The 15,207-nt window shown below is 52.0% G+C and overlaps 6 protein-coding genes across 6 annotated transcripts; 3 read left to right on the top strand and 3 right to left on the bottom strand.

The window, feature by feature from the left end:
- Positions 1-67: 67 nt before the first annotated feature.
- On the bottom strand, positions 68-2,483 carry V2A60_003363 (beta-glucosidase; the record flags this gene model as incomplete). The annotated part of the gene is made up of 3 exons (XM_083254699.1): positions 68-1,786; positions 1,836-2,305; positions 2,390-2,483. The coding sequence occupies 3 exons, from the start codon at positions 2,481-2,483 to the stop codon at positions 68-70; spliced, it is 2,283 nt and encodes a 760-aa protein (XP_083110825.1).
- A 928-nt stretch (positions 2,484-3,411) lies between these two features.
- V2A60_003362 (GMC family oxidoreductase) lies at positions 3,412-5,226 on the bottom strand (the record flags this gene model as incomplete). The annotated part of the gene is made up of 3 exons (XM_083254698.1): positions 3,412-3,613; positions 3,670-4,849; positions 4,953-5,226. The coding sequence occupies 3 exons, from the start codon at positions 5,224-5,226 to the stop codon at positions 3,412-3,414; spliced, it is 1,656 nt and encodes a 551-aa protein (XP_083110824.1).
- Positions 5,227-7,831: 2,605 nt separating this feature from the next.
- Positions 7,832-9,185, top strand: V2A60_003361 (uncharacterized protein; the record flags this gene model as incomplete). Its single annotated transcript, XM_083254697.1, has 4 exons — positions 7,832-8,029; positions 8,089-8,125; positions 8,181-8,628; positions 8,684-9,185. The coding sequence occupies 4 exons, from the start codon at positions 7,832-7,834 to the stop codon at positions 9,183-9,185; spliced, it is 1,185 nt and encodes a 394-aa protein (XP_083110823.1).
- Positions 9,186-10,022: 837 nt separating this feature from the next.
- Positions 10,023-11,017, top strand: V2A60_003360 (U2 snRNP complex subunit LEA1; the record flags this gene model as incomplete). The annotated part of the gene is made up of 5 exons (XM_083254696.1): positions 10,023-10,101; positions 10,184-10,224; positions 10,286-10,546; positions 10,607-10,741; positions 10,799-11,017. The coding sequence occupies 5 exons, from the start codon at positions 10,023-10,025 to the stop codon at positions 11,015-11,017; spliced, it is 735 nt and encodes a 244-aa protein (XP_083110822.1).
- Positions 11,018-11,243: 226 nt separating this feature from the next.
- V2A60_003359 (histone-fold-containing protein) lies at positions 11,244-11,985 on the bottom strand (the record flags this gene model as incomplete). The annotated part of the gene is made up of 4 exons (XM_083254695.1): positions 11,244-11,563; positions 11,630-11,720; positions 11,782-11,867; positions 11,922-11,985. 4 exons carry the CDS (start codon positions 11,983-11,985, stop codon positions 11,244-11,246), a joined length of 561 nt encoding a protein of 186 aa, XP_083110821.1.
- Positions 11,986-12,521: 536 nt separating this feature from the next.
- Positions 12,522-15,131, top strand: V2A60_003358 (chloride channel; the record flags this gene model as incomplete). Its single annotated transcript, XM_083254694.1, has 3 exons — positions 12,522-12,987; positions 13,044-13,111; positions 13,164-15,131. 3 exons carry the CDS (start codon positions 12,522-12,524, stop codon positions 15,129-15,131), a joined length of 2,502 nt encoding a protein of 833 aa, XP_083110820.1.
- Positions 15,132-15,207: the final 76 nt, after the last annotated feature.

Here is a 15,207-nt window from a genome sequence, read left to right as displayed (position 1 = left end):
CATTTCCCGAGCTCGCTAGGCACATATATAAATAGTAAATTCTCCTCATCAACGTCCGCCTCTTCTTTTATGCGCTCACCACGATGTTGCCGGACAGACGGATGTCCCTGCTGCTGGCACCAACGTAGATTTTGTAGTCACCAGGGTGCAGAACCCATTTTTGCAACGCAACATCCCACTGGCTCAGATCCCGCTTGGTCAGCTCAAAAGTTACCCTGCCGGTTTCGCCGGGCTGTAGGCCGAGCTTCTCAAAGCCACGCAGTTGCTTTGGCGGAGCTCCGGGGATGCCGAGGTAGAGCTGGGCAATCTCATGGCCAGCTACAGCGCCCGTGTTGGCGACATTGACTTGTACGCTGGCGACGACCTCGAACAGCTCAGTCAAGCTGGTGCTGAGACATTTGCGCACACCGTGCGCGGAGATGGAAAGGGACGAGTAATTGAAGGCGGTGTAGCTCAAGCCGTAGCCGAATTCGAAGCGTGGTGTAATGTTTTTGGCGTCGAATGCGCGGTAGTCGAGATACTGACCCTCGGTGTAGTCGCACTGGGGGTCTGTGTCTCCCTTGTGCGCGAGACCGCAAGGTTTATAGACTGCATAATCGGATTCGTTCTTGGCCATTGTGTAGGGAAGCTTGCCCGAGAAACCTGCCTCGCCATACAGCAGCTTGACGATGGCGCGGCCGCTGTCCTGGCCGGGCACGTGGGCGATGATGGCGGCGGTGACGTTCGGATGCTCGATCCACTGGTCAACGAGGCGGATGCCAGACGCGTGCATGACCACAATGGTATTGGCGCACTTGGAGGCCACGTTGCGCACGAGGCCGTCGCTAAAGTCATCGTGCAGACCTTCGCGATCCCAACCCTCGGTGGAGATGGCATTGATAAAGACGAGGCAGGCGTTCGAGGCCGGGTTGACGGGAGGGTCAAAGGATTTCGTGTCCCAATTGACCCAGGTGTCGTCTTGCATCGCACGCTGCTGAATAGCGTTCAGGGGGTCGATGATGTACGACGGCGCGGTGGCAGCAGCACGCCCTCCGCTGATGATGGTGCCGCCTCGAGCAGCCTGGTCAAAGTGTGCCTCCGTGCCCAAGACGGCCTGGGCCATCTCCTGCGAAGAGTAATAACCAAGCTCAAAGAGCACGTCTGTGTTCTTTGTCTCTGGCAGGGCAGCATCGTACCCAAAGACTGACAGCATCTTCTGCTTGCCCTTGAAAGGCAGCGCATTGTTGGCATTCTTCAGCAGCACATGGCCCGTGATGGCGCCTTCCAAGATGATGGGCTTTGAATCAGGGCTACGGGCATCGACCAGCTCATGAGGCTCGGTGAGGTTCTTCATCCCGATACCAGGCTCGGGGAAATTCTCTTGGCCGACGAGATACCAGGATGCGATAATTCTGGTAGCCATATCTGTCACTCGTTTTTCGGCTACCGTGCCGTTGTGTACGGCATCGGTCAGGTTCTGCCCCCAGCTTCCTCCCATGGGCATGAGCATATCGAGGCCGGCGTTGGCGCTGTTTAGGTTGTGCTGGGCGTTCCAGTCCAGCATGACGAAACCGTCAAAGGCAAGCTCGCCCTTTAACACGCCGTTCATGAGCTTGCTGTTCTCGCAGCCGTAAGTGTTGTTAATGCGATTGTATGAACACATGACAGACGCCACGCCGGCGTGAACGCCATCCATGAAAGGCCACAGATAGTACTCGTGCAATGTCTTGTCGTCAACGTTGGAGGAAGCAGCCTCTACTCCAAAGTACGGGCGGCGATATGTTTCTTGCTCATTTGCAATAAAGTGCTTTATCGTATCAGCTCAGGATTCATTCCAGTCGCGCTGTTTGGCGTACCTTGATGTTTGCAACGACGCCAGCCTTTTGGATACCAGTAATGGTTTCGGCATTAAGTTGGCCCGAGAGGTAAGGGTCAACAGAAAAGCCTTCCCAATTTCTACCACCGAGAGGTGTACGTCCCAGCGGGCCAGCATTGGGTCCAAGTGCAATGTTTATACCTTTTCCTCTGAATTCACCCCCCATGTGGAAGCCGCGCTGGTGTGTGAGGTTTCTGTCCCAGCTTGCGCCCGAGTGTAGAGCGGACGGGTACGCGTTGACAAGCTCTGCCGCCCTTACGCCGTTGCCGGCATCATGCAGGCACATGCCTGGCCAGTTGAGTCGCGGCACAGAGCCTGTGGTGCCTGCGCAGATGTTGTCCGCCTTGAAGCCGCGGGTAATGTTCACCTTCTCATCCAGTGTCATCTGGCTAACCAAAGCGCGGGCGCTCTCGTAGGCAGCGGCCCACTGCCCCTCGCCTTTGCCCTGGGCTATTCAACAAATGAACAGAAGAGATCTTATCAGTAGAGTACTTTTGAAGCCAAAGACAGTTTTTATAGAGTAAATTAACTCACGGGTCGGATACACGTCTGGCGAGGTGGCTCGACCAGCGACAACTGCCGGGACCAAAAGGCCGGCTAGGCCAACGCCGCTCAAAGGGTACTTCATGATGCAAGACGGCTGCCCTGTGTACGGAATGCTCTCTGATCGCAGCCAACGGAACGGCGTAGGCCTTTGTTATAAACAGGAAAACCAGTTACCGGGCCGGTGATGCATGGACGTTCTTGGCGGCTTAATGGTCAAGGGCAAGGGGACCAATGCCGCAAATTCGGACCGATGGGCCGCCTATGACGTTGATCACCACCTTGTGGAAGTTGGAGGGACTTTCTGCCTTTGGCGGAAACGACTGGTCATGCGGTGTATCGTGCGGGCATTTTCAACAAGGACATGCAGCTTTCTTTTGTTGCCGAGCGGCCAAGCGCAAAGCCTAACCTCATGGATTCGGAGAATGTAACTAATCGGATGGCCTCCCGCTGGTCCCCGGAAAGACCAATTTGACCCCCACCGAACTAACAGTTTCCACCCACCAAGTTCCGAAAATCAATACGAAGCCCTTCGGATGCCGAGAATGGCAATCCAGTTCACCATGCGTGGATGGCAATCCGGGTACTCATTTACTGACCAAGCATGAAGCAGTCTCGCGAGTCATATCGAATAGGTTGAGCGCGGAGGGCTGTGGTCATTCCAATATAGACAAGTCTGGTTGACAGAGGTGCATTGCACGGTGTCACTCATAGCGCGACAGGTGACTTGGCTCAGCTCCCAACAGATGTTGGCATTTGCGAGGGTCTTCGTAACACTAAACTACGTCGACCTTGAATCTGTGTCATCCTTGTTGTACATGGTTGTAGGTAGAACAGCAGCTTCAGATCATGAATGCCTCCCTGCGAAAAGATGGGTTGGGCTTCTATCAATCAAGAGGTGTTTCCAAAAGGGGCCTTTACCGCACATCTGACATGATGCGAACGATCACTTTTTGAAGATTCAAGTTGAGAAACCCCGCCCGAAAAAACCCACTTGAACTGAGCAAGGCTCCTCATTGATAGCATTTGCGGTCACTATAGATGATGTCTGCCGCAGCGTTGGCCATTGCATAGGTTGCGACTTGCAAATGGGCCGTGATTACAACAGGAAAAACGGACGTGTCGACGACACGAAGTCCTGCTACCCCCTTCACTCGCAACTTGGTGTCGACAACTTTGCCCATAGCTGCCGTGCCCATGGGGTGGTAGGTTGATCTAGCAAGTTCTTAGCAAATTTGCGTTGATGAAAACTGTGTCATTGCTCAGCTCACCCCAGACCAGCGGCGAATCGCTTTTCGATGTAGTCATCTGTGGAATTTGTCGTGAAAGGCTTGTCAAATCCCGGGGCGCCAGCATCGCCATCAAGGATATCGCGGCCGAGACGGGTTTCTCCCTCAGTCAGCGCAATCAGACGTCGCATTCCGTCCCGCGCAACAAATCTGTCCACGGCTGTCGCATGATAATTGGGGTCGATCAATGGGGCATCTTGAACATTAGAAGATGCAAGTTTTACGGTACCCCGCGAGCTTGGCAGGAGATTTATCGTGGCCGATGTTATGGTCGATCCATCTGGTAGACCGGCATACTGAATGACATACTCATTAAATGTCCGCTCTTGATCAAGAAGGGGGTGTGTCCTAGGGTCGGGTTTGCGTCCTTCGTCCTCTTCAATGGCACTTGCAAGACCTTTCTTATCCTCGACACCGGCCGACACGAGGAAATCGGCAGGCGTACCCCAGCCATATTGAGTTTCGTTGAAGAGAGGATTACCTGAGCCGATCGAGTATCCAGCAGAGGGATCTTTGAGTTTCCACATCACAGGAAAAAGCCCGTGGTCGACCAAATGCTGTCCAACATCCGGAGCGATGACCTTTGGGGATATATTGTGCTTGGCCAGCTCCAGGGCAGGCCCGATACCAGAGAGCATCAGGATTTGAGGAGTGCGCACAGCTCCGGCAGAGAGAATTACCTCATGACCGGCGATCTCGGTCCCATTCGCAAGCTGGATACCAGTAGCGCGGTGAGGCCTATGGATGTTCGCGTTGGTATTTAGAAGGACCTTGGCTACCAGCGTCTCAGTCAATACATGAACCCCATCGAGAGGATACACAACGGATGCGATCTGGCGACGGCCCTCATGTCTGTTTTCAAACAAGTCGCCGACTCCATTTGGCTCCCCGGCATTCCCGTCCAAGTACGGCAAGACATGAACTCCGACGTCCTTCCAAGAGTCAAGTACTATTTCGCGCAGTGGATATTCGCGCTCAGTCGAAACGACACCTTGAATGTAAACTGGCCCATTTGCACCGTGTTGCTCGGGATTTATCGAGACGTTGGCTACCCTCTCAGTCTCGCGGAAATAGGGAAGCAGGCCGTCATAGCTCCAACGAGGGTCGCCAACAGCTTCTGCCCAAAGGTCGTAGTCCCGCTTAGCACCGCGGCTCCATCCTCCTGCGCCAATTCGCTGATCAGTAATACTGCATAGTGTTTTTACCAATGGGCCCCCTTCACGGCAATGCACGAAAAGGCTTTTCTGGTTGAGGGTGAAGCTCACCCGCGTTGATAACGGTGCCACCACCAAGCGCCTTGCCGCAAGGGAGATCAATTTGCCGCTTGCCCAAGTGAACTTGTGGAACAGTCTTGTACTTCCAATCGTATTCGCCGCCCATAAGATTGGTCGAGTTGGGATAGACTACGCTCGGGTCTTGGTTCGCATTGGCACCAGCCTCCACGACCAAGATTTTGAGCATCGGGTTGTGCTTGAGCAAGCGATTGGAGGCAACGGAGGCCGAAAGGCCACCCCCAACAAAAATGTAGTCCCAAAGCATGCTCGACAAAAGGATGATTTCCTGCTCTAGGGGGCATGTAAAACTTTCAAGAAGACGCAGATGCACCGCGGGGAACCTCAGGAATGAGACACCCAGATATAGCGCACCAGGCTACGAAGCGCAGTCATCAACTAGCTAGACGTGGCGCATTACACTATTATGGATAAACGGAGCACCGGACTACGGACATGTAGCGGATTAAGGAGTACAAGAATGGAGCCAAGATGTTAGGAAGTGGGCACATCTTCAGTCTTGGTCAAGCAGAGGCAGAGTCTCAAGGCAATATGGGCGAGTACTGGTGGCTAACAAGGGTTGGTAGTGTCGAGTAGTTAGGGAATGAATGCTGTTAGCGAAGGCAACATATATATGCCCCAGTAATCTTCACCTATAGGTATCTTGTGGGATAGTACGGAGTAGTGCTGCGGGTGGTGGCTGCGGGTGGTGGCTGAGTGGCTGTCGTCACATCTGGGGAAGCCCGAGTCTTAATCGGACTTTCTTCACTGATACAAACCATAACGCCTCTGACTCAAGAATAACTTGAACTCGAACTTGACGCCCGTAACATTACGTGATCATCACTTGCTAGGCCTGGGATGTGCTCGGATGATGTGTCGAATCTTGGGATGCCACGAGGCCAAGACTATCCCCGCCAAGGTGCCTGAGTGGCGGGTCATCTTGCACAAGCTTCTTTATTACGTTCTATTCTTCCAGAATTCAACATCTGGCGGGGCTGGTGACTCGCGAGCGGCAGCAGTGCATAGCCGGTGCACTAATCTTGTCTTCGGACTTCTTTTTGCCTGGACTTGTCGCCTGCTTATTTTTCTGTCTCAAAGCTGCATAATAGATAAAGTAAGCGATGGCTGGCGAAACGTGGAGCAAAATCCAACAATGATATCGCAGGAGCCGGCTTGATTGATTTCTTCAAAACCGGGACAGTGACACTAACAGCAGCATGGTTTCCTGTTCCTCCAAGAAGAGGGGCGATTTTTTGCCATCCTGGTTCCTACATAATTCAATAACTAACTACTCAGTGCTCCGTACTCGGTCACAGCACAGGTCATAAGTGTCCCAACGTGCTCTGGTAAGACCGCGCGCGCTTTGGGCATGGCGTGGGATGATACGGCTGCAACTGGGTGGGCCGCCGGGGGCCAAATACAACCGCCCCCCCCAAGCTGCCGTTAATGTGTTGATGTTACAGGTAGTGGCAGGACTGGAGTACAAAGAGGGCAAGGGCCTGGAGCATAATGGCAAAGTTGGCGAGCCGGGAGGATTCAAGTATTCAAGCCTAACGAAAAGGGAAGCGATGATGGTAATAAAATAACTAAGCCAGCAATGCTATAAGTACTCAGTAAGCAGCGAAAATGAAAACTGGACCTCCCCTATACAAGGCAAAGAAGCATCCTACCTTGCTGCCCATGTACATATTTGATACCGGGTACCAAAATAGCTATTCATTGCTTACTTAGCGAGGCAGCAGTTTCCGCATAGAATGCAGTGTGCCCTGGGCCGGCCACCCTTGCTTTTCAACCAAAGCTACTGATAGTGGGTTACATCTCTCATGGGCTTGCATTGAAACCTACTATTAACATTGCCGAAAGATGGCGGCGGTACGCATGCATTCGGATACTGCCAAAATCCGCTAGTGCGCTTCCGAGGATAGTTTCCCAACTGATGCATGCACTGACTCGAGCTGTCATCCGTAGAAGACAGACAATGGACCTAAACAGACCAGGGCGATTGGCTTGGCTCTCTTTGCGAAAAAGCCGACCCTCCTCGTCCTCCTGGGGTCCTGGTGTCCCGAGCGCAAACTTGGGGGAAAGATTGAATACAAGGGTTATCGCTGGCGGAGACTGGCCAGGAATCCTTGCCAGGGCACTTGCTACAGTTTAGGCAGGTGCCAGCATTCGGAGCCAGCAGTGAAGAAATACTGGCTTGAATGCTTTGGTCACAGGGGGAAGAGTCGTACCATCATTGGGTAACTGGTCTGCTGGTGTCCGCGACTGATGGTAGTTGGCGCGAGGAGTATATTCCAGTTGGGCTGATCACAGCGCTCCGTCGCTTCCAAGTTCCAGTACGAATTCAACCCAGAATATTCAAGCTTTCTGCCCCGATACAAGCTACGGGCTCGAGAGCTGACTGAGCAAGCCGCCTGAAAGGAACTCGGCTCAGTAGATCAGATTGCCCACTAACTTAGTGACTTACTTGAGCGGATACCAGCCCCTCGAGTGAACCAGAAACGGGAGAGCAAGGCACCGTCAATCCCCATTCAACTAGCCTGCAAGCAGGCTGTGGCGTGAGACATGGACTCGGACAGACTATATGCATCTACCACCGAGTCCCAGGCGCATTCACGTTTCTCCCCTACTATCCTTTGGCTGGTTCCATATATATTCTTCGGCGCCCGCCCACAGCCCTTTCGTGGTTTCCCACCCCGGCCCAGATCGAGAGTTGTAATTCAACAAACATCTTGCAGTTGCGATGGCTCAGCAGCGCTGAGCCAAAGCCCGCCCGACGACGGAAACGGTCATTATAGATTGCCGGGCGGAATAAACATTACACCACACCTTGATCGACTCCCGCTGTGGCACCTCGATCTTCTTTCGCCATGGTCGCCGTTACCCCATATGGTCCTGTGATAACACAGCGCCACCCGCCCATCACATCCGCCGGCGCTGGTCTCATCGCTACAGCCGTCATAATGCCAGTTGTTGCGACACTGTGGACGATTTTGCGGGTTTGGACTAGGAAAATAAGAGGCGTTTCAGCGTTGCTTATCGAAGACCTGTTATGTTACCTTGCAGTCGTACGTCGAAGTAGCTGATTGCACCACACCCGGCTTTCGCTGACATGAGCTTTCGCTAGCTTTTCTTCTGGGGCCTCGGAATAAACTACATGTGCAGTACGTTGAACATGAAGGAATGAACTATCCGGCTTAGCTGCTAATAGATCAGTAGTGGTGATCCTCGGTGGCGCGGGTAACCACCTTCCGCAACTGACGGGGGGTGATTACCTGATGCGGTTCTCTCAAACTACATTCGCCGCTCAAGTGCTGTACGCGCTGACTCTTGGATGTACGAAAATGAGCATCACATGGATGATAAAGCGCATCTTCTTCGAAGTTTCCCACATCTGGATCCCATACTGCCTGATGGTTCTCAACTTTGGCTGGATGATGCAAACCATTCTGACGGGCATTCTTATCTGTCGCCCAATTACACTGAACTGGGATCCGAACGCTCGAGGGTCATGCGGCAACCAAACCGTTTTGTTTTCTGCTGTTAGCATTGTCGATATTGTCACCGATATATTGATTATCGCGCTCCCTGTCAAGATGCTATGGGGCCTCAAAATGAGAAGAACCTACAAGATCGCTGTTGTCTGTATGTTCGGCGCTGGCCTACTGTAAGTGCTTGTCCGCGAGCGCCATCGATACCGAACGCAGCTAACATAAGATTAGAACCATTGCCTTTACTGTGGTTCGATTGTACAGCGTCTTCACCCTCGACTTTTCCGATATGACTTACAACTTCGTTTCAATCTCCATCATCGGCCTGGTACAATCCGGCGTGGCCATTCTCGTTGCGACAGCACCCCTGCTCCGACCTGCAATTGACCGAACCGTCGAGTCATGGTCTAACTCATTTGGGCGCGGTTCTCGAGGTTCGGCGGGACGAACGTCAAGGGGGAGGTTATCACATCGCAAAGTCTCGTCCCATACCCAAAACTCCATCTGTACCTCATCGCTCAGTATGAGCAAGAATTCTAAAGCTCCCGCTGGCTTTAGACAACTATCAGAAAGCGAGGAGAACCTGCGATGGGAGCTAGATGTCATGCATGCTCACAAGGGGAAGACTTTAACAGAAGTGTCAAATGCGGGCCACAGCGAAGGTATGCATGAGGATGAGCTGCCATCTGGCCAAATCAAGGTCACGCAGTCTACACAAATTTCCCGCGGATAACAGGCGCTATACCACCAAGCATTGTATTTTGATTAATGGACGGAGTTTGTGGGCGGTTGCTTTTGGCACAAAATAATTCGGATAGATTTGCGTCCCTAAAATGGGCTGCCTCCGTGGGCGGGAACACTCTGCGTCACAAAGATGAAAATGTAAATATAGGTCCTCGTTAGAAAAGAAACGAAGGAGGAACAAAGCATCTAGTACTTTTTTCAATGGCTGAATAAGTTGATCATCAGCTCAACAGGTGGATGGCTTCCGCTCCTATCTTTTACTAAACCAACAGCCAGAGTCAAATGCAGGTACGCTGATGTCAAACAAACAACATGCTGTATCTATTCAAATCGATTGAAGTACCCGGGGCCTTTCTGCCTAGAGAAACATCACTAGTCTTTTATCTTGTTTCTCTCCCAGCAGCAGCGAACTAAATGTCACCACAAGCTTCAATTGTGTACAGTCACGTGACCCGATAGAGACAGACGATAGGTCGATCGCAGTCATGTGGAGGAATGATGGCTTTTTACAATTCATACTGGAATGATACTTATATGGCCTCTTTGCTCCAGAAATTATACAAGTCAGTAGAATCGGAGGGTACCTGGGTGCTTACTTTGCTGTGTAAAATTGCCGACGCGATCAACCCGTGGCTTGCCCCGCCAAAGTTTTCGACGCCAGTACCAAAGCTTTGCTCAGCCTTGCGGATTTGAACGACCTCGAAAATCTCAGCCACGACGCGCGCACCGCAGCAAAAGCTCCCCCTCCCTGCAGCGAGACGGCCAAACGAGGCCCATCGATACTCGGACTTTCTTACAGCAGAACAGACGGTAAAAAACAACCACGATGAGGCTTACAGCAGACCTCATTCGGGATTCCCTTTCCTACCTCAACCCTCTCAAGGAGCGAGAGCTTGACCTTCGAGGTGCGTTTGAAAAGAGCAGATACTACATGACTTGATAGCCCAGAGAACAGAGTATATTCATTCGTTATTTTGGCATTTGCAGGACACCGCATTCCAGCCATTGAGAACCTGGGTGCCGCCGGGGTGAGTCTGCCGTTCACGTTTACCACTGAGTGCTACCTCGCTGATTATGTTGCTTTTGTAGCCTCATGACTCCATCGACTTCACCGATAACGATATTCAAGTTCTCGGCAATTTCCCCCTATCGCCACGAATAACGACGCTGCTGCTAGCACGCAACCGGGTCGCTAGCATCCAGCCAACCATTGCGACGTCCATCCCAAACCTGAAGAACCTAGTTCTTGCATCCAACAATGTTGCAGAGCTAGCAGACCTAGATATTTTGGGGAAGATGACCCGTCTGACACATCTCGTACTGGTTGACAACCCTGTTACCAAAAGAGAGGTATGCATAGCATTATCGTTGTGACGATGCTGTTGGAGTGCGTCTAACCACCGTCTACAGAATTATCGCTACTGGGTCGTTTGGAAATGCCCATCCGTACGCTTCCTCGACTACCAGAAGGTAAAGGAAGCGGAGCGGGAAAACGGGCGCGAGCTGTTTGGTACAGAAGAGGAGCCGACTGCACTCGCTGCCAAGGTGAGCCGTCCTTTGAGATGACATGGCGTGCAGTTTCTAACATCTGTCGATGCATAGATCATGGGTAAAAAGACAACAACGTTTGACGCACCGACCGCCGGCGATTCAGAGCCACGTTCGAGGCTATCGAGAATAAAATTGACGGATGAAGAGAAGAAGAGACTTCAGGAGCGGATCAAGAAGGCAACGAGCTTGCAAGAGATTATCGCGCTAGAGAAGGAGTTGAATGAAGGGCGGCTGCCGGCTGGCGTTCTCGGGGATCCTATGGAGGAGTAAGACGGCGTAACTTGGTTTGCTCACTTGATGGTTTTGTTTACTTCAGGGTTCCACATGCATTTGGTTCGGTCAGGCAAAAGCTACAACCTGTGGTGTTATTGGATTTCTGCTGCTTCCCGTGGTCAGGGAGCCTGTGTTCAGGGAGTAGAAATAAATGAATACTCCCTGTTTTCCACCCATGATTCCACGATTGGAGTACATACATTGACTAATTCCAAGCGTCTCGCTACTGACCACCCATTCTCACCCCGTGATTCCTAGGCTCTGCTGCCTGCCTCATCTCAAGCTCCAGTTGGTCGTTCGGGTCGTACTTGTCCTCTGATCGTAGAGGGACGCTAAATGTAGCCCTATCACCATTAACGAAAACGCCGCCGTTCCCGTTTGCGTGCTCTTGCGTAGACTGAAGCCCTTCTTCCGAGGTGACATTTTCACCCCGAAGGCGGGCTTGAGTAGCGTTTGCCGCAGCCATGGCCTTCTTAAAAGGCACCGTCTTGGGAACTGTATCTTCCAGAAATTCGAGACTGTCCTGATGCGAGACTGCATTGGCTAGAAAAGACAGGAGATGTCAGCTGTACATCAAGATGCGACCAAGGTTGTCCAGTTGCAACTTACCAACATCTTTGTACTGGACATTCTTACGCGGCTTTCTGTCTAATTTGGCTTGAGTATGCGCCTCGCTGGCAATATGTTGGATAAACATTTCCTAGCAAATGTTAGAGAGTGTGTCGATATATCGGCGTCCATAATTGCGGTAATAGGCATACTGCAGCCAACGTGATGACAAAAGCGGCGTTGTTGGAGCACATGGCTACCTCGGGGTCTTGGCCGATAATCTTTTTGACCCGAGATACTAGAGGAAATTAGCGACTGGGAATTTTTTTTGTCATTCCCGATGAGATCTAACAAGGAAGCTGAGTTTGTCCAGTAGGCTCCTTTCGAGGCGGAATAGCTGTCGTATTGTAAGGCATGATGAATGAATGTGATGTGGCGTGTCGAAAACAGACAACCGTCGTCCGGGCTGCACCGCTGTATATCGTGCTGAAATGAAAATGGCAGAGTATATTCTGTCTGACAGGAGGACGAATAAGCAATAGCCGTAAGTCTGCGCGGGGGAACAGTCCGAGGCTGATGAGAAGTTGGTTGACGCGATCTCTCGCGACAGAGCCGAAGCCAGCATCTGGTACTTTACGCGTACCAGATAACCACCCACCCAGCACTGGCGCGCGTGGGTCCTTCTGGTGGTGCGGAGCAGCAACCGCCATCTCGCTAGAAGCCCCTGTATTGCGCGACCTTCGACTACTTCTACCTACTAAGGTGGTTACAAGCTACGTCAGTCCAGTTGTCCCAGCCACGCAACTTACCAGTCACAACTTACTGCAGATACGGCGCAAAGTGCGGCGCGTACGATAGTGCAACAGAAACGAACTTCCTATCCATTCAATCCACGCCCAACTACTTTTTTCGTGGAAAATAGCCCCGCAACAATGGTCGAGCTGTCGAGAAGATGACATCCCCGACAACCTCATTCCGGCCGCAGCCTGGGCGGCGGTCGTCGATCAGCTCCAGGATCTCCTTTGCAGTGTCGCATGCTGAATCGGGCGAGGCCATAAGTGCCACCGTACCCGCGCAGGCGCAAATCGCCGACGAACTTGCCGAAATCAAGCGATACGAAGACTTCACAACGATAGACTGGGTACAGGACGCTGCTCGTGAGCAAGCAAGACGAAAAACGAAACAACGACGCGCAGCCGGCCTATACGCACAGGGACAGACGACTTGGCGCTATCGGCTGTCGCGGTCATATGACGCTGCGCAAGGATGGATTGTCGTCACGATTATCGGTGCGGCCATTGGGCTGAATGCGGCATTCTTGAACATCATCACCGAATGGCTAGCCGACATTAAACTTGGATACTGCACGACCGCATTTTATCTCAACGAAAACTTTTGCTGCTGGGGCGAAGATAACGGTATGGCATCTCGGAGCAGACGGACCTGCGCATCTTTTGGTGCTAACCCTGCGTAGGCTGCGACCAATGGCACAGATGGACCGGCTTCGGACCTTTCAACTACTTTATATACCTGGCGTTCGGGGTATGTTCGGTCGAGTTTTATAGCGTCAACAGTGCGCCGCTAACAAGTATAGACTATGTTCGCCTTTGTTTCTGCTGCTTTGGTGCGATCCTTTGCGCCGTATGCAGCTGGCTCGGGCATTTCGGAGATCAAATGCATCATCGCAGGCTTCGTTATGAAAGGCTTCCTCGGGTTTTGGACACTCGTTATCAAATCTATCTGCTTGCCACTGGCCATTGCCTCTGGGCTTTCGGTTGGAAAGGAAGGTCCCAGTGTGCACTATGCAGTATGCACTGGCAACGTCATCTCGCGACTGTTTCGGAAATACAGGAATAATGCCTCCAAGACGAGAGAGATCCTCAGCGCCTGCGCTGCTGCGGGTGTGGCCGTCGCCTTTGGCAGCCCTATCGGAGGTGTACTATTCTCTCTCGAGGAAATGTCCAGCTACTTTCCTCTCAAGACCTTGTGGCGCAGCTACTTTTGCGCCCTCGTTGCTACCGCTGTTCTCTCGGCAATGAACCCGTTCCGAACCGGACAGCTCGTCATGTTCCAGGTTAAATATGACCGCGACTGGCACTTCTTCGAAATTTTCTTCTACATCATTATTGGTATATTCGGAGGCCTGTACGGCGCATTTGTCATTAAGTGGAATCTACGCGCGCAAGCATTCAGAAAGAAGTACCTCGGCAATTATGCGATTCTGGAAGCTACTTTGCTAGCTGCTGGAACTGCTATTATTGCTTATCCCAACGTGTTCCTGCGCATTGATATGACGGAGAGCATGGAAATCCTCTTCCTCGAATGCGAAGGAGGGGAAGACTATCAGGGCCTCTGCGATGCGGATAAGCGGCTCTGGAATATCATGTCACTCGTGCTGGCTACTGTTTTGCGAATATTTCTCGTCATTATTTCGTACGGCTGCAAGGTGCCTGCCGGCATCTTTGTCCCTTCAATGGCTATCGGCGCGTCTTTTGGCCGAACAGTCGGTATCATCGTTCAAGCAATTTACGAAGCAAACCCGACTAGCGTTTTCTTCGCAGCTTGCAAGCCTGACGAGCCTTGCATCACACCAGGCACATATGCATTCCTGGGCGCGGCTGCTGCGCTGAGCGGCATTATGCACATCACCGTCTCAGTCGTGGTGATTATGTTTGAGCTTACCGGCGCTCTCACCTACATCTTGCCCACCATGATTGTGGTTGGTGTCACAAAAGCCGTTAGCGAGCTGTTTGGTAAAGGTGGGATCGCTGATCGCATGATTTGGTTCAACGGATTTCCATTTTTGGATAACAAGGAAGACCACAATTTTGGTGTGCCAGTTTCACAGGTCATGCGCTCTTCGGTTGTTTCGCTTCCTGCAAGCGGCTTAACACTGAGTGAGGTTGAGCAGCTCTTGATCGATGATAACTATCAAGGGTTCCCAATCATCACTGATACCAATACCAAGAATTTGGTTGGTTACATTGGTCGTACGGAGCTGCGATACGCTATCGACCGTATGCGCCGCGAGCGGCCTCTGAGTCCGTCTGCGCGATGCACCTTTACACCACCGCCTCCAGTCAATTCACCGACCTCACTTCCTGCAACCGTCACTGCTAACACGGAGCCAATATCATCCACGCATCTAGACTTCGGCCGTTACGTTGATGCCGCACCTGTCACCGCTCATCCACGACTCCCGCTCGAAACAGTCATGGAGTTGTTCCGCAAGATTGGGCCCCGTGTTATTTTGATTGAATATCGCGGCAAGCTGACTGGGTTGGTCACGGTCAAAGACTGTCTCAAATACCAGTTCAAAGTAGAGGCCGAGGAAAACCCAAGGGATGACCAGCACATTATAGAAGGGCAAGAGCAGTTATGGGGTGTCATTCGGCGTGCCAGCACTTGGATATCTGATCGCATATGGAGCGTTTCGGGGGGCAGGATCCGCCTTAGCGGACAATTCGACGAAGAGAGAACAAGGAATCGAGGCGGTGCCATCCTAGACGGCGATGAGGACATTGGCGATGAGGGTTTAGAAATGGAAAGGCGACGATCATAAAGTTACGCATATCAGCTGTATCAAATATGAGTGAATGAGACTTTAATAAGACGCTCGTAATGAATTACTATCCGAT

Source organism: Cordyceps javanica, chromosome 2, assembly GCF_051103115.1.
Source record: "Cordyceps javanica chromosome 2, complete sequence".
Lineage (NCBI taxonomy): Eukaryota > Fungi > Ascomycota > Sordariomycetes > Hypocreales > Cordycipitaceae > Cordyceps > Cordyceps javanica.
This window is presented reverse-complemented; position numbering and strand designations above follow the sequence as displayed.